Genomic DNA, 18922 nt, shown 5'->3' with positions numbered 1-18922 from the left:
CTATTCTTTGGCATTATAATATTTTTCCCAACAGAAGTTTTCAATAGTAAATTTGCTACGGAAAAGCTGACAGCAAACTTTGCAGTAAAAAAATAGTAAAAAATGTTACAGATTAGAGAAGCAGTGGGGAAAGACCAAAGTGGTAACTCTTGTTCTCCTCTCCCATTCCCATCTCATGCTGTCCTGCTGAAGTGTATTTACAGCATCTGTCGCTTCCTGTTTGAGGCTGGCAAGGTGGAGGCCAGGCGCTCCGTTTGATTGAACCCATATCTCTCTACAGACCTCAGTTTCTCAACCAAAACAAAATGAAGCTAAACTTGTAGAACTTTTCTTAATGGTCTTATTTCGTGAAGTGTCCTGATGCTAGTTCACCAGACACAGTCTGAACGATAATCCTGCGCCATTCCTCCTGCTCGGGGATGGTGAGACTGAGTTATAGGCCCTAGGCTGCCTAGTGATTGCAGTCACCACTGTTGAAAAATATATGGAAAGGGGCTAAATTCAATTGCTTGACACTCCTCTGGCCCCACTTAGTAAAGAAAGTACATTTATTCAAAACTCCATACTATTTAACAGGCCTGCAGTGCTGTTGTAGCGGTGTTGGTCCAGGAAAAGCACAAGACCCTTTCCACAATAATTCTAATCAACTTAAAGTGAGCTTGCTAAACCTGTATTATGTCCACACAATGTTGCAGAGGCTTCCATAAATCAGATTTAAAATTATACCTTTCATTATGAAATGCAGCTTGGTGTTTACAGCAGGTTGTCCCTGCCTCACGTGACCTAACCACTCCCTTCCCATGGTGGAGTCTTGACTCCCACCCTTGATTTCCACCCTGCCCCTTTGCGCAGGAAGCTGCAACCAGATATAACAGCTCAAATGCTGGATGCACTCCTTTTAATTCAGTACCCTCGATCTGGGCCCAGTTTAGGTATGTGGGCCTGATCCCTGGGATGCGCTTTTGTCCTGTTCAGGATGCTTGCTGTTCTAGTCCACCAACAGAAGTCTCTGGCCACATGTCCCATGCATGGAGGATAGGAGCTCATCATTTCATATCCCCATGTAGGGGTTGGGGGTCCAACAAGGCACCAGATTATCTTCTATAGTACCAGGAGTGGTGGCGGCATGCTGGCCATGCCCTCAGTCTCTATCAAATGAGGGACAAAGGACGAAGTTTAAGTCTTGAACAAATCCACACAAAATTGTGCAGGAGCACACAGCATGGCCATGAGGTCACGGGACCCAGACATGTCCACGTGAACCTACCTTTTATAGGAAGCAGATTGTAGCACAACAAGCCAGGCCCTCGTGAACTGAGTATTAAAAAAAAGTCTAACAAATCAGAGGGACTGGACATGGTTTAGTAGAACTTTAGTGACCGTGGGAAATGGCCACTAAAGCTGTAAATCCACTGAATAGCAGAGAGCAGGGGCAGACCCTTATTTCCATGTAACTCAAGAGACCATTTGCAACTTTCATTACAAAGAATGAAAATGGTTTGCCCTACATATTATATATTATTTAAAAAACTTCATGGAGCCAACACGTTGGCACTATGCCTTAAAAGCAGAGCCAAGACAGCCCTGCCATGAAGGGCTTGTGACCTTAAAACACAGGACAAAATGAAAGAGAGAGATTGCTTATGAAGACTTCTGCTGAGGAGAACAAGGGAGGATCACTGTGTTCAGGAATGGTTCTAGGGAGGGGAAGTGAGCGTACAAGCGAGAGAAGAAATGGGGACAGGGCCGGCTCTAGGCTCTGTGACAGACAAAATCAGAAATGGGGTAATAAAGGAGACAGAAGGGTCAGTCAGGCTAAAAGCACTGAAAAGAGGCAACGGTAGAAAGAAAAATGGAAGAGATGCAGGGGACACCGTTATGTATACAGGTGAGGAAGAGAAGCTGTGGGCTGCTCCAGGCAGTCAATGGGAGGAAAGACGGCTTCCGAGTGGCATTTTGGCACTCGCTTCACCATCGGATATAGAGACCTGATCCTAGTCAAAGGAAATGAGGTGAAGAATGCAGTGAGGTAGGAAAGGGGAGGGGAAAATCATTTTGCACAACCACTTTTGCTGCAGAAGTTTAATGTAAATGCAATGTAAACCAAACCAAAGGCTAACTGACCCTCCCCCTTCAAAAAGCTGACGGGTAAGACTTACTCTCTGATCTTTTTTTCAGAGCCATCTCTTCCAGGATCATAGACTCCCTTAGGCAGGTGCTGGATAAGGCCTATCCTTTGCGCTATTCTAATCTGTTCCTCTTCTGTCAGCTGCGTTGCTAGCCGGGTCTGGCTAGGAGTTGGATGGTAAACAGGAACTGGGACCTGCTCCTATATTTAAAGAGATTCAAACAAAAAACAAAGTTTGTTTTCGGATGTTTCCTGATGCTGGTGGATTTTGCAACATAGTAACCTTACTGTTCCTCCATTCTCCTCCTTACCCACTGAACAAATGTTTGCCCAAAATACCATCCCCTTGCTCTGTACTTTGTTAGCTTAATTAAAAAGTGAAGCATAGGATAAAGAACAATGGGGAAACTGGCAACGCTGGTCTCTATAAAGAGCATTTAATATAGTCTCCAAGAATTAGTCATAAATTAGTTAAACAGATGCACAGCTTCCATGTGAAAATAGGCAAATAAAACTTGCATGAATTTAGCTAATTGATTGATATTCATTCCAACCATGTAATGTTTGGGGAACAGTTACAAATATAAGCTGATGTAATTTTGTTCTCTATATTTACGGAGAATCATTTGTACAGATGGGACTAGAAGATTTTTAAAGATGCTTTCTTGGTTCCATAATGACAGAAAATGGATGTTAATAGTAATGCTCTATCTAACCAATAATTCAGAAATGTAGACTTTTTTCTTCTTGTTTAAATATGCCAGCTGGACAGTGGAAAGAACTGTCCAAATAAACAGCTGAAATTTTAAAACTGCTCTAGTCCATTTTATGCTTTTCACCAGTTGTCTGACGTTGGACTCGGTGCTGTGTATTTGAACTACACGCTCCCCAGACAAAATAAGCAAGATTGTGGTATTACACAATCTCCTCCTTCATATGTTCTCAAAAATGGAATTTTAATTATTTGGGGGAACAAATGCATCTGCTTAGAAATAAAAGAGTTTCTGAAAGCAGAATCCATCACAGGTCGGGGAATACTGTTCTGGGACGTGACAGCTTTGCGTGCATCACAAATGCCAGGTTTACAACCATACCCACTGTAAACTCCTCGTCCTCCCATATGCCCCGTTACCGTCAATGAGACCCCTCTTAAATGCACTTCCAAAGCTTCTCCCTTTGCAGAATCTGGGGAGTCCCAGATCACTGCCTCTCTGCTTTTCTCAGTCACTCTCCTGTAATAATTTTTAGCCCAGTTTCCCTTGCTCTGTCTCTCTCCGATTTCCCTGTCTTGACTGGACTAGTGTCCTCAAACTCAGCTAGGCCTCAAGCTCAACGTGGAACATCATGTTGTGGTTTTCACTAATTAATCTCCTCCACTGGGTTAGAGAGAGCTATAGTCTGGTCACAGCGCTGATCCATAGGATTTGCTACCAGGCAGCTCCACGCAGCTTCTCATAGTGCTGGTTATCCTCCCCACTCTGAGTTTTCAGCCAGTCTTTAACCCACACAACAATGCTCCTCTCCATACCCATTTAATTTTTCTACTTAAAATTTGTATGGAACCGCATCAAATGTTTCACTAAGGTTCAAATATGTTTCTTTACATTATCTGCACTGCCCTAACTTTAATTGCTCAAAAGACCATCAAAAGTAGTTGTTTTATGTTTTTTGGCGTGGGTTTGTTTTTTTTTAGCCAAGTTATAGCTCCCGATAGCTTTGTTCTCCGCAGTGGCTAAAATCATAGGGAATTTGAGAGTTTTGGTGTTCGCTACAACAGAGGCAGGGTTACATCCCTTCAGTTTTCTGGCAGTTTAGACTTCAGAGGGAGACTGTCTTGCAAGGTCCTGCATCTGTGATTAACAGAGTCAGAGGTTCAGTAAGGTTGATTAATTCCCGTAATACCTTGGGCTGCCTTCTAATGGTCTGAATTCTGCCAAATATGCCCTAATCAGGTTTTTGATGGGGCACAGTAGCCACCATGGCTCCAAGTGACCTTCAGATACAGTACGAGCCTTGTGTGACCGCTGCAATCTGGGTAAGAGAACAACATTGTCCCCTCCCCAGTGGTGCTGACCCCAGGATGCTGAGCACTTCTGCTGGAGGTAGGTGCATGGACGAGGACTTGGCACCAGGCTGGTTTTGTTAGGTTTCACATTTCATGAAGCTGCCTTTGCTCAATAGTTACAGGTTAGAGAAACACGTTATCTCTTGTTTTATGAAGTTTGACCCTAATTTTACACGAAAACCAATGTTATATGTGAAAGTGAAAAGGGGAATGTCTATTCTCGCCTTTATTCAGCAAAAATACACAGTGCTTAGCAACTAATGACATAATTATCAAGCGTATTATATGGTGACGAAAAGCCAAAACAGACAAACAAGCCCTAGCAGGGAGCAAGCTATCTTTGAAAATGTTCTAAAGAAGATTCAGGCATTCAGACCAACATACAATGAATGGCCTTGTCAATTAGGAAATTAGAAATTGATCATCTCGTTATTAGTGCGGCAGAAACGGGAACCTGGTTCATTCAGTATGATTCTGTTGTGTCAGGATGGTTCAAAAAAAGAGAAATTCACTATGGCAGCTACATGAAGATGGGGTACACTAAGTCTTAGGTATTATTAATATGTACAAAATTGACAGGCTAATACAAGTTAAAAAAATTAAATGTACAAAAACAGACAAAAAGGAAATTTATTTTAGTCTTTGGTAGATATAAACATACGCTGCCATATCTCGTTTGTTGAACAAGCACAGTCTTATATTACTCCAGCCTCCCCTTGTTTCTCCTACACAGGAGGGAACCACTGACGTGATCAAAGGTAGGATTTATCAAGTTTGCAATCTCTAACTTCTGAATGCTCTGAAGTGTCTGTACTTACACAGATCTGCAAACACTAATCTTTTTGGCTTCCTCTGTCCTGTCTTCTTCAAGAGAGATACTGTACTTTGTATACATGTCTGACACACAAAAAAAATTATGTCAGGAATTTGTAGTTGCCAGCAGGGACCTTCTACAATCTGATGTACTACACAAGCAAGTCTTCTCAGATGACTTGCCTTGGAGAAAGAGAGCAAATGGTGCTGTCTCACTGTTAAGGCATTATACCAGCGATTTAAAAAAAAAAAAAAAAAAAAAAAGACACTGACGGGCTGCCATGAAAATGCATAAGACAATATTACTGGAAGTAAAAATAGGTAGCACCATAATACTAGTGATTGAGAGTGCACCTCCTCATAGCAGAGTGCCTGAGGCTACTGTTAATCTCCCTTCCAATTACTATTAAAAGCTTGACCATCAAACCCAACCTGTAGCCCGTTATGTAAAAGCATTTCAGGACAACAGAAGTGACATGCACTACACAGAGCTGAATTACAACTTGCACTGACAGACCTTTCCAATTCATTTTTTTAATAGTGTTTAAGAGCTTGTATATATTTGTGAGTATTATGATAAACATGTTTCAAGATATTTATTAATTAGAACGTGAGAATCCATATTCATCTGACCCGGTTCTTTTAGGCAAGCCGAGCATAATATACTTCTATAGAGGGAATTAAAATGTTTGATGAAGAAGCAGATTTTAAAAACAAGAGCTGAATGGGAGATAAGCAAGGGTTTTTCTTTGTTACATAATAAAAACCGGAAGGCTTTGATATACATATGGTAGATGTAGATCTCTACCGACTCTGGGCCTTTTGCATAGAATGGGATATAAATCTAATAAATACAAAAAATAAAAATAAAAATTGAACAATAACCTGGAAAGGAGTTTGTAAACTCTAAGACGCCAGAAAATAGGAAACAAAATTAACATTATTTCCCACTTCTTGGAAACCTTTTTTTCCAGACCAAAAATATTTAGTTATTAAAATTAATATTTTCTTCTTAGTCCAAAACCTTGTTAACCACATTTTAACCAGGCTCTGTAATACACCATTCTTGGAAGTTAACCTCATAAATTAATGACATCTAGTAGCTACCTGGCTACAATTAGGCCCTGATCCTGCATGCGATTGCTTACCATAGTAGAGTCAAGTACCTTCATGAGTCTTTGCAATATCAGAATTTAGAGCCCAATCTGTCTAGGTTCACTGCTGTGAGTAACTGCACTGATTTCAACACAGATGCTCAAAGGAATAATTGTGTAAAGGATTCAGAGACCTTAGTCAAACTGTGTTTATAGCTATGCATACAGATAAAAGATACTGTACAATCCTATAATTATTTTATAGTGCAAATCCGAAGCGTGTATACGCTGCTCTTCAGTCTCCTTTCACCTCATATCCATGCACAGTATTTACACTGATAAATTATGAACTGCTACATTCTTAACTAGAGCAAGGGGACCATGTTTGGATGATTTGAAGTTATTCAATATCTCAACTCAAGAAGAAATGTTATAATAATTCTATTATGGTGGATAAAACAAATGATTTTTCTTAAATAAAAACAATTGGATTTTTAATTTTTTTTTGTTAAGATGCTTTTAAAAAAGGTGGCTTTAAGATATGTTAAAGCTCAAAGAATTCATCATGAAATAAGGATTATAATTTCTAATTATATACTATTTGAGACAATAACCTTCTTAGAAGTTTTATAACTAGGTTACAACAGGGCACGGACTGTATTAGGGGCCCAATCTTATGGGGTTCCCAGAGGCTTCTCTATAGATTCAAGAAAACCACTCTACCCAATGGGACTCAGTGCTCAGTGTAGAAGAGCCCACTAAGCATCTCTGTGGCCCTTAGTTCTAGTTTTCAAACTGTGGATTTGTGTCTCCAGAGATCATAGGCAGACAGTTCTTTGGGTAGATGCAATATCTTTTCTTAGATCAACTAAATAATTGGAAACATTGTTTTTTGGCAAGTTTTTCGGCACAAGCGCCCTTCTTCAGGCATAGCAGAAGTTTGTTGTCTCCAGATATACCATCCTTGTTAACAGCAGTGTAGGGAGATGAGAGAGATCAGACCCGATTACCTACCCATCAGCCCTGTTGTCTCCCTGCAAGTTTGTGTACACCAGTCAAGCCCTTACCTCTCTCTAAAAGTGCAAAGTTTCACAAAGTTAAATGAATAAAGGATATCAAACAACAAGAATGCACTTTTCGTAGAAAACAATTATTAAATTGAGGCTTCTTGACTGGTGGTTTAAATCTTGATTTAAATTGATTTGATTTAAATCAAATCCACCCTGATTTTTAAAAAGCTTAAAAAAGAAAGAAAGAAAAACCTCTCCAAACTTCAAAACCCAGACTAGCATCAGTTTCAAAAGCTTCAGGAAAAAAACAAGCATATCAAAAAACAGACAAAACCAAAACACTTTTTGTTGCTCAGGTTATTTTAGGGACTTTTTCCACGTGTGTTTAATGAACTATACGAGATGGGAGCCCTGAAAAGAGTCATATTCTGCTTATCCACCAAACAGCCCCTCTCGGCCTTTGGACAGGGCAGAATATAAATCTAAAAAACCCAATTAAATAAAGCACAGGTAGTAATGAGGCAAGCTGCCTTATAATGCCCTGCCAGTGCCCTTTACCCAGTGGCGTACTATGGGTTTCTGGCGCCCAGAGGCCAATGCCTGCGTTTGCACACCCCCAGGGATGATGCAAGCAAGGTGTGGAGCCCCCTCTCCCGCCCCATGGCACTGCTGCCGAAAGATTGACACTGCAGCACGCCGGGGGAGGGGCGGCAGCCGGGATTTCCGGGCATAACAGGGAAAGAGCCGTACAAAATGCCGGGTGGGTGGGCGGCCACACAGCAGCCTCTTGGCCTGGCCGGCACCCCCCTCCAGGCTGGCACCCAGGGGCCATGGTCCCCTCCCGCCCCCCCTGTCCGTAGGCCACTGCCTTTACCTCTTATCAGGCACGGCACCTTTAGGCATGAAAGAAGAATTCACTCTCTCCACATCCAGTCCTGGGCAGTGGTCGGTACCCTTTCCCCACCCCCAAGTGGCCCTGGGAAAGTTTCAGCTTGAGTGTCACCCCCCTACAGGGTCATCATTCAACCCTTCCAAATGTAGCTTTAAACCTGCGACCAAAGGATGAAGTCAGGAGTTTACACATTTAATGTAAGAAGTGATTCCCTCTCTCAAATTTTTACCCCAGTATATCATGAAAAGCCTAAGCATATGTCAAGTGTTTTCTCCCACGGAAGGGTGATTTCATTACGTCCAAGTTCTGGTCTTGCTGCAATCCTACTGATTGCTTATATCACTATAAAATGCTTCTCTCTACCCTTATACCGTGTCGTGTTCTCACTTGCTCTTGCACGCATGATGTTTTGTACTACCTGAAAACGGGTCAATGGTAGATCAGAAATTTGTAATCCTTGGATAAAGAGTATTTTAAGATTACTTGACATAACAGCAGTATTTATCTCAGTTTGTTTTAATATATTTGGTAGCAACAACATGCATATTTTGCACTTTGTCCTTCCTGCTTGTGGCAAAAGGTAACTTATTCAAACGTATAAATGTATACATTCAGCTTGGGAGAAACATACTTGTGTAACTTTGAATTGCCCTCTTTTTTTAATGAAATATTTATCAGTACAGCTACTCACTTAACATCGTAGTTACGTTCTTGAAAAATGTGACTAAGTAAAATGTTGTTAAGCAAATCCAATTACGTCACAGTAGTTACCTACTAGCAGGTGGCGGCCAAACAACATTATAGCACAACATTGCGCGACTTTAAACAAATACGTTCTCTAATAGATCACCAACGTAATAACGAAACAACATTAACCGGGACAACGTTAAGTGAGGAGTACCTGCATATGGGAGAAGCACACTTAGTTAGTATAAGGATATTTAATGGAACAATCAGCATATTATTAATGCCATTTTAATTTATGACACAAACATATATAAACTCCCTATATTTTTATTACGGAGCTTGTAATCTGTAGTTTCCTTGACTTAGTTGATAAACATCAGTTAACTGTTTCCCTTTTTTGGTTCACCTTGCTGCAGTGGTTGGGTTCCAGACATCATGGGGGAATTTTTGCTTAAAAATAAGTTCCCCATTGAGGTTTTAAAATACATAAAATGGAACATTTGCTTTTGTCTAAGAATTAAAAAAATCTTAATTCTGGGCCAATTTTTGTCAAGAAATCACAGAGCTGAATGACCAAGCAGAAGACCCCCAATTATTTTATCTGCATTTGGAAACACGATGTTGAAGGTGTAACATAGTTGAATTAGTGGATTAGTGAATTTGAATCAGCATTTAGTTTGCCATTGCATAACTGTTTTCTCTACAAACAGATACCAACTGTGTGTAAATTTACAGGCAGTCAGTAAAGATTCAGGTTAAAAATGCCAGTCCATAAAGAGATACTGAAACATTTCAGCGATCAGTAAAAACAATCAAGCTCTGGCTGCTTTGTAAAGCTCCCTCTTGGAAAGCTGAACAGCTGGAGCTTGATTGAAGGACAGAGCAGAACAGCACCCACCACCTGATGTCCGAGCACGAGCACGACATGCTGCAGGAAGCCATCTCTCAGGGCTTTGTAGACCCTTCCCCTCTCCGTCCAGCAACGTGGTGCTGCTGCTGCTGTGTCCAGTTCTATAATATGGCTGGGTTGCAGGTAGGCTTCTTGGGGAGCAAGGCTGGGGGAAGGCAGCATGGTGTGGGGTGCTGTAGGGAGGCATCAGGGTGTAGAGCTGCACAGGGAACCTCTGGGGTGGGGGCAGCACAACGCAAAACCACTGATGTAGTACAGCAGTGTTGCCAACCCAAGACTGTCTTCCTATTTTGCCCCTGAGAAAACTTGAGAGAGTGAAGACGGAGGCAACAGAGCAGAACAGGAGGAGTTAAGAAGGGCAGGATGCATTTTGTTTTAAAACATGCATTTTTTATATTTTCTCCTAGAATGATGCTGACGTTTCAGATTCAATCCAACGTTGACCTTTCGGAAATCAGGAAGATGTGCAGCAGCCAACACTCCACTGGATGCAGAGGGACGAGTCTGTACAGAGCAAACGCTAAGTATCATATGAAGTACACAGCGATGAGCAGTGTGTGCCTTCCTTTAAGCACAGATCTCTTGTTAAAACCACCAAAAGCGTGAGCTGCCCTGTAGCTGGGAGAAGGCTGTGGGGCAAGCAGGACAGGCAAGAGCCCTTTAAGAAGGGGTTGCAGCCAGAGGGCAGACAGCTGGCAGAGCTGCAAGGACTAAGGAACAGCCCCTGCGCTTGGGCTGGGCAATGGGTCTGGCTGGCTGGAAAGGGAGGGGCTTGCAGAAGGAAAAGCCTTGCCCACAGGCCAGAGAGGGCCTCTAGCCCAGGCCACAAGGAAGGCAGAGTTCCCAGACAGGCCATGGCCATACCCGGAGGTACAGTAAGGGAAACTTGGGTGCATGAGGGCAGAGAAGCTGTTTTCTCCAAGTGCCTTGGATGTGGGGAGGGGAGTGGAGATGTAAGTTCATGTTATTTTTTTGGCACTGAGAGTACCTGGAGGGGCAGTGTTTTCATTGGAGTCAGGCTAGTAAGAACTGGAGGACTGGGAGTAGCTGCGAGGGGAGGTTTTGGAGGCCACGCTGTAGGTGCCTTAAGATGCTCTTCAAGATCTTTAGACCTGAGGGCCAGTGAAAGAAAGAGGGAGAGGTGAGCAGGGTGAGGGCTGAGAGGGCCCAGAGATGGGAAAAGGGAGCGAGTTTAACCCCTTTGAAGCCAAGGGGCGCAAAACCCAGACTATGGGGCTTAAAGCCCTGGCCATGCAGTTTGCTGCTGAGAAGCTAAGGCCAGAATAAGGAGGCCCTGGGCTGAAAGCAGCAGCCAGAATGAGTAGACTGAGACCAAGAGGGTCAAGGTCCAGACAAATAAAAAGGGTGGAGCAAAGTGGTTGCAGAAGGAAAACACCACTCTCCAAGTCTTGGGATGCCCCCGAGAAGTAGTCATTCCATCAAGACATGGCAGGCAGGACCCTGGCTGGCAGTACAAAAAAGCTGGAGCTGACGCAGGCTGGCCAGTCGCTGGGTGATGCTACTGCCCAGCAAGACACCTCCTGTCACATACCCAACTCCAAGTTTTCTCCTGTATGATCTAGATGAGAAATATTTTTCTGGAATATTAGCAGCAGATTTTCTTCAGCAAGTCAAAGACCCATGTGATTACTGGCTGAATTAATGAGACTATCAAAAGAGCTATGAAGCTTAAAGCCATTTAGCATCTCCATTAATTTTAATCAAAAGCACAGATTCTCCTCAGACAGCTTTGCCCAGAGACGACAACATACATTTTTAGCTTTGCCACATGACTTTTTAAACAGAATCGAGTGTCGGAGATGCCTACTACAGTTTGCAGGATTCTGAATTCGAACAGGGCCTGGCCTTTGGCCGATACAAAGACCCTTATCTCTGGTGGCCCATTTAAGGCATAATCAAAATCACAGCCTTTGTGGGAGCAGAGATGCTACCGAGATGTGTCCTGCAGACAGCACGACATTAACTAAACTGGAATTCTTGCATGTACGTACATTTTTCTACCACTCTCACCGCCCTAGGATTTGGAGACCTCCTAGTAGTACATCAGGTAGTGACTGTAACAAGTTTACTGTGAGAGTGGGAGTGAACAGGACACAAGCCTCAATGTGACGGAGTGTGTCAACTGCTGCCCCGTACGTACACACAGAGGCTCTAGAAAGCTGTCTCTCTGGAGGTTTCTCAGGCAAGGCTGCTGTACACCACCTCTTTGTGCTTGCAAAGTGCCATTAAGGACAATGTAGCTTGGCTTTCCACCTGGTGAGCTGCACCGGGGTTAATCTGTGGCCTCCAAGCTCTCACCCAGCTGCCACTCCCCTATCCCTTGAGCTGTCCTGGGCTCTGGGCTTCCCCTCCCTGCTCTAGCTCCAGGGGACAGCATGGCATAGCATGGCATGGAGCAGTGCATCAGGGGTCTGCAGCTCATGTTACTGCAGCCTGTGCAGGGTGCAGCCCCCAGCTGCGTACTAGCTGGACAGTCCTGATCTAGCTCATAGCCAGAACCATGACAGGACAAGTATGATTCATACCCCTCTGTTTAGCCATCCACATTCTTTCAGAGAAGTCAGCTTGTTTCTCATTCTACGAACAAGTACTTCGCTGAAAGCTCCTGGACTGCTGGGACCTTTTCTAATTTGCATGCTCTTACTTGACTCACTTCAAGGGGGAGGGGGGAGAAGAAGAGCTGAAAAAAGATGGGGACTATGCAAATATACAGACAAAACTGAGTATTCATTTTCATGCAGCTCTAGCTAATTTCACCAGCCAGCAGGGGAAAACTGAACCAAATCACTGACCCTGTTAGATCATCAAGCTAATGTCCCCCTTCCATGCACCAATCTTCTACAGTCAATTTTGAGTAGTCTGGTTTAAAGATCCAAAACCACTGAGGTTTCCACCACTGCCCTGGGGAATCTATTCCACAGCAAGATACAATTCCACACCATATTTAGCCTCCGTTTTCTCCTCTTCGCGTAATGCTATTTCTCCTAGCTCCGGTCGTATTTGAATGCTTAGTTGCATCTTACTGCCATTCAACTACCTCTGTGGTCAGTTCCAGTGTGCAAAAAAAGACACACAAATATCTGTCCCAAGTCCAGTTAGACACAACACACGTTTGTGTCAACACGACATTTTAGTTAGCTGCCATGCCACATGCGAACATACTAGACGTACTCAGTGCTCTATACGAAATTCTTCTAGCTCTTTATCCACCTTCTTCACGTGTCTGCAGACTGGCATATTCTCCCTGGTATTACCATACTCCTCTTAGCATCTGGCTAGGCAACTGCTATAAATTTAACAATCTTCACAAGCCATTCCCTCCAACTTGTCAACGTCTGTCTTGATCTGTCCTGCTAGTTCAGTCAGCGCTGCAGTTGAGCCACGTGCTCTATTACCACTAGGGATGTCAATCTTGTTTAAAAATAATCTGATTAACCTACTCCAAATATATCGTTTGAATGGTTAACCGATAACACGGCAGCTCAAACACGGCTGCCACTGGGGGGACTGCAGCACAATGGCAAGCTCCACCAGACAATACAGCCTACCTGAAGCACAGAGCTGGGGGAGGGGGCCCCTGTGAACAAGCAGCTAATTGTTTAGCTGACGAGTCATTAGGCTGCCCACTGTTTTTGTCTTTAACCTCATAGGCGAGGGAGGTATTAGTCCCCCCTCAGCCTCCTCCCTGCCTGCCCTGCTGCCTTCCGGTTCCTTCTGGGGCACTGCAAGGCTTCCCTTCCCCCCTTTCTTGCTAGTTTGTGCCCCACCCTGCACATAAATGATAACCAGGGATCGTGGTTTTCCGTGATAAAAAAAAAATAAATCGATCACAAATTCTGATAAAAAAATTGCAAATTCTCTGACAAAAATCCCCAAATCCATGGTTAAAATTAAATGTCCCCCACAGCTCTGCTTGTGTCCCTCATGCCCACCTCACAGGCCCCCAGCCCTGCTTGTGCCCCTTGCCCCCCACCCACCAGGGCTATGGGGCCAGGGACCCAGGCCCGCAGCCCCCTGCCCCCAATGGAAGGCAGTGGCTGCTGCAGCAGGAGCATGAGTCGGCTCCCCCACTGCTGCCTGCCTGCTGCAGGCTCAGGCGGGGCAGGCTCCCAGTGGCAGCGTGCACTCCTGAGGGGCAGGGGGGACCCATGCCCTCCAGATCGGGAGTGGGGGGGCAGGGCGGATGCGCAGTGCCCCCATGCACACAGAGGTAGTGTGGCCCAGGCACCATGGAGCTTGCAGCAGCAGGCAGCTTTCATGCATGGCTCCATTGTGCCCTGTTGCGCCAGTCACGCACTCTGAACTCGGGAGAGCTTAGGCAAGGGCAGCAGGGCAGGGAGCACAGCGTTTGTGACCCAGGGTTTGCAGCTGGCTGGGCACTCCAGCCGGGAGGGAGTATGCAGCCTGCCTGCTCCTGACTAGAGTGCTCAGCCAGCTGAAAACCCCTGCCACTCTCAGCCAGCTGCAAACCACCCCCTCCCAGTCCGAGTGCCGGGGCCGGGGAGTACCCGAACTGTCTGGGGGCTGAGGGAGCGGGAAGGTTTGCAGCCATCTGGGAGTGGTGGGGGTTTCCAGCCAGCTGAGCACTCTGGCTGGGAGTGGGGAGGCTGCAAACCCCCTCCCAGCCCGGAGTGCTTGGCCTGGCTGCACACCTCCCTGCTTCCTCAACCCCTAGCCAGCTTCCCCCCCAGCCCTGCCCTACAACCCACAAGCCCCACTTGCCTGCAGCAAGAAAAGTGAGCCTGAAGCAGCCTCCGGTACGTGCGCGTGTTGGGCCCTGCCCTTCCCTCCTCCCTTCCCGTCCCAGCAGGGTTGAGGGTTTCCCTGCCCCTTTTGCAAACAGCTCTTGTAGGCTGGAACTCTGCCAGCCTGCACAGCTCTTTGCACAAGGGGGAAATCCGTGTGTTTCTCTTCTAAAAGGGAAAATCCATGTTTTCTCTGATAAAAATGGGAAATCCGTGGTTTTCTCTGTTTTTCTATGGGAAATGGAAAACCAGGATCCCTGATGATACCCGATTAGCTTATCGGTTATCACTGGCCTTATTGGTTAAATGGTTACTTATTTAACCTTTCATATCCCCAATTACCACCTTGCTCACTAAGTTGATGCCTTCACAGGTTCTTCCCTAATGCACTTGTCTTTCTGCAGCCACAGTACTCTGAAAACTGGGATGTCCTTTCCTTCTTTGGGTCTCTTTCAGCATTATTGTCTCTCTACTCCCTGTCCTCCCCTCATCCCTTTTAGGGTCCAGTCCAAGGCCGATGATATCAAGGGACAGACTCCCACTGACTGTTAAGGACTTTTGGTCAAGCCCTTACTGAGTGTGCATTTTAGATTATTTTTCCATTATATGATCTTGCAGTTTTTTTCCAGCTGTGAATGTCATTTGGCTATTTTCTGCTACATCCCTAGCAAATGTCAGGGAGTCTTCTATTCTTCTCACTTTACAGTCATAAGAATCCCTACTGGGGCAAAAGGTGCAGAGTGGGGGGCTGTTTTGCAGATGTCATTCAGGTTAGAAGAGAGAAGCGCTCTCGCATGCTATCCTTACGTTAGTACTTATTATGAAACAGTTTACTTCTCCTCCTCCAAGTCATATTATTTTAAAACCATGCACCATTACAGTGTGAATTATAATACTCTTGTTGTACATTACTTTAATAACCTTTAGAAGATTGAGATATTTACCAACTTTATTATAACCTTTTCTTGGCATATAGAAGAGAGTTCATTTATGTGTTTTACAGTCACTACTGTTAAGCTATAATTTAACAAGCTTAGTACCTATTTTTCTTATTAATCCATTATCCTTTATATTTCTTCTTCCTAATAGGCAACCAAACTGTAAGGAATTGTGCACCATTCCTGAAGAATTACACTGGAGGATTCAAAACCTGAAAGAAACTTCTTTTCACTCCGTTTGCAAAAGAGGCGTAGACAGAGAGCCAAATCAGATAGAGCAGGAGTGCCCAACCTGTGACATGGGTGCGTGCCTCTGGTACACAGCAGGCTGGGGAGAAGATGGGCAGAATAAGGCAGGGAGCACAGGACAGGAAGCAGAGCAGCAGCTTGATCAGGGAACAGAAAGCTGAGCAGAAGCCTGGGTAAGAGAAAGGGATCATAGTAGCACTCAGGAGGGTGTGGGGCTAGTTTCTGGCATGCCTGCCAAAAAGGCTGGCTCCCACCGAGACAGAGGATACGCACAAACATACATTTTAGCTGCTTTAGGAAGGAAGCAGGAGCTGCTGCTCAGGAGCGTGCAACAGCTGTTAAGAGATGCAACTGTTATGTCTGCATGATCCTGTAGCTGTAAACAGACATCGCATTTGACACTGGCCTGATTGTCTCAGCGTCACCCTTTCAAATTGCATTCCTGTTCCTCCCCCAGTAGGTAGCTGGTGAGACCACACGGCCTCTGAATGACCTGCAGTAACCTTACAGATGAACACAGCAATGTCCCAGGAAACAGTGACAGCACATTTTATCCAGCATGCTTCAATGGGACTTGAAGTAGGACAGTGGGCTTGTACGTCTGTAGGGTCATGAGACAAAACACTTTTCTGGGAGAAATGTGGTATCTGTTTACAGCCCTAATGACCCAACTTTGCAGGAATGAGGCAGAATTAGACCTGGAACAGTTTTGCTATGCTTGTATCACTACAGAATTATGTAGACATAACAGTTACAACCTAACAGCTTATATATCATATTCGTTGATAGTGAGACAACCGTTATATCTGCCTATGCCCAGAGAACAATCACTGTACAAGCCAAAAAATAATAACTGTTTAGCAGATGCAATTCTTTAATAGTAATACTGCTGGGAATGTCTAAAGAAAATACTAAACTGACATCTTTTTACTTAAAATGGTAATTGGTTTTCTGACCTACTGCATCTCCAAAATCTACAAAAGATTGCTTAATACTATGAAGTTATGTGGATGAATCCCCTGTAATTCTCTGGCAACAAATTCACATGGTAGGTGTATAATGACATAAAAAAATATCAGTAGGCCACTCCACAATGTATGTAACCTAAAGCCTCACTTACAGGAGTAAAATGTGTGCAAAACCCAAACGATCTGTGCTTTCATTTCCCCACCAAGAGACTTATTATAGTTTTAAAGAACTTGCCGCTTTAAAATAATTGTAAGTCTGTGGTGGGTTGTCTTGATTTTTTAACCTTCAGAACAATATACTGTAAAAACGTCAATATATATTACCTACAGGCTTGTTCTGGTAACACTCCAGGGTCTTCTAGGGTTATACAAAGGCTACTTCAGCCATTCACAGTAATTTTAATAGGACACTTTTTATTCTCCCTTGTTTAAGATCTTTTGGGAAAGGCTGACAATGCTGTTTGATCAAAAAAGCACAGAAGTCTTTTCTTGTGGAAATCTCTTTGTGAATTAGCTTTTTCCACTGTAAGCATTTTGCCCAGGGAGTAGGGAAGCAAAGACATAGTATTTGGATAGTGGACAGAATGATGCCTACTTTTGTGCATATTCACTACCAGAGACAATGATTTATTTTGTCATGAGAAGTCCCAGTTTAAACAAGAGGGAATAGATTCCCCAGGGCACTAGTGGAAGCCTCAGTGGTTTCAGATCTTTAAACAATGCGAGGGACAAGTTTTATTAATGTGTTAAAAAGAAAAATCCACACAGAACTAAGGCCAATGACAGATTGGGGGGGGGGGGGGGGGGATCACGACACAAATGCTTTACTGGAAGAGGAAGCACTTTAGTTCGACCCAGCTTCCCAGCATCTGTATAGATATGGTGCTGAAAGTAAAGCATGGCTTGGTTTTGTTTTCTAAGTAAGCTACCTAAATGAGTAACTAATTGCAAAATGACTCCGTGTCTGAAAGCTAGAACAGGTGTTCTCAGTTTTGCATGTGTTGCTTACATGAAACTAATAGAAAACCTATAGGAAACCTGTGGCTCCTTGTTCTTTTTCTATGCTTTTTTTATCTTTTGCTCTGAAATAATCCTCCTAAGAAACCCTGGCCACCCTGAAGTTATTGGGAAGTCTGCCGCTGACTTCACTGGGGCAGTGATTTCACCCCTATCTATTTTTACGTTCCTTTACATTCTCTTTCCCTGTTCCCAAACGTTCTCATTCTGCCTTCTGTTTTTGGTCTTTTTGCCCATGTTTCCTTCCCCACTAGTTATCCTTCCTCTTTCTCTGAACATCCTTACCAAGTATGCTTTTTTTCTAAAAATACTAAATCCATGAATTCATTGCTGAGTATCAAGCATAGTATTTTTCATTCCTTCATACTCTGAATTAACTTGACCAACTTCTGAACCGTCACTACCAAAAGGCAGAACAGACTTGCAGCTGTCTACCCCACACATGTCTTCACAGCCAAGAAAACCCTTCCAGAGAGTACAGGACTGGTGAGCATCATGGCAGAAAAGGTAAATTCCCGCTGCTGTTTCTCACGCTCCATCCTCAGAGCAGCGAGCGATGCTGCAGAGAGGAAGATCGGTGACGAAAGAAGGAAGGCACACATCAGAGCACTTACAGAAAGTGACTTGGCCTTCACGCTCCTGAGGCAATTGCTACATACAAACAAAAATGTCTCCACCCAGTTAAGGTAAGTAGTTGTAAGGCCCCTTCCAGTGGTCCAAGGCCTGCTGCAAATTCTGATTTTTTCCATTTCGGATGCCAACATCCTGGTCTATTAAGCCACCGACTCTGAAATCTGAGAAACCATTAATGCAAGTGTGCATGTGAAAGATGAATGGGGAGGGAGTCAAATGAAAACAATAATAATTCATCTCAATGAAGCCTCCTCGTCATAATCAACCAACTTTTACAGTTCAGTTATTGCACCACATGTCTCCCTGGCTGGCTCCCAGACCATATCCTGGGGTATATTTCAGCCAGACAAGTTTTCAACCACCAGCTGTCCACCTTTATCTCCTATCAGAAAGAACAATGTTAATTTTGAGAGTGTCCTAAGACACGAGCTTCAACGGAACAACACAGTCACGAACATGGGCTGCCTTAGCCGTAAGTCTGCAGGCTGGGCCACGGGGACCGACTGTAACCTCTGCTGGACCCCGCTGAAGGATCTTCCTGGGATCAGGCACTGGATTCTAACACACAGTTTTCTTCACCAAAACTGCAGCACGCTATTTATTTTAAGAGATTTATTTTTAAAAACAGAGAAGGGAGGGATCCATAAACAACTTACAAAAAAAAAAAATCCACGTCCCGCTAAGTGGCTCTGGTGAGCGATGCCAAAGAAGAAGAGCAGGCCCCTTGTGTGCTGACTTAAAGATGCAGCATC

General features: G+C 44.1%; 1 protein-coding gene across 1 annotated transcript in view; it reads right to left on the bottom strand.

The window, feature by feature from the left end:
- RNF11 (ring finger protein 11) overlaps positions 1–18922 on the bottom strand; it is a 54419-nt gene that overhangs the window by 3794 nt on the left and 31703 nt on the right. Inside the window, exon 2 of the mRNA XM_014598675.3 lies at positions 2160–2329. Coding sequence (XP_014454161.1) covers positions 2160–2329 — 170 coding nt within the window. The remainder of the gene's footprint in view (positions 1–2159; positions 2330–18922) is intronic.

Source organism: Alligator mississippiensis, chromosome 5, assembly GCF_030867095.1.
Source record: "Alligator mississippiensis isolate rAllMis1 chromosome 5, rAllMis1, whole genome shotgun sequence".
NCBI lineage: Eukaryota > Metazoa > Chordata > Crocodylia > Alligatoridae > Alligator > Alligator mississippiensis.
This window is presented reverse-complemented; position numbering and strand designations above follow the sequence as displayed.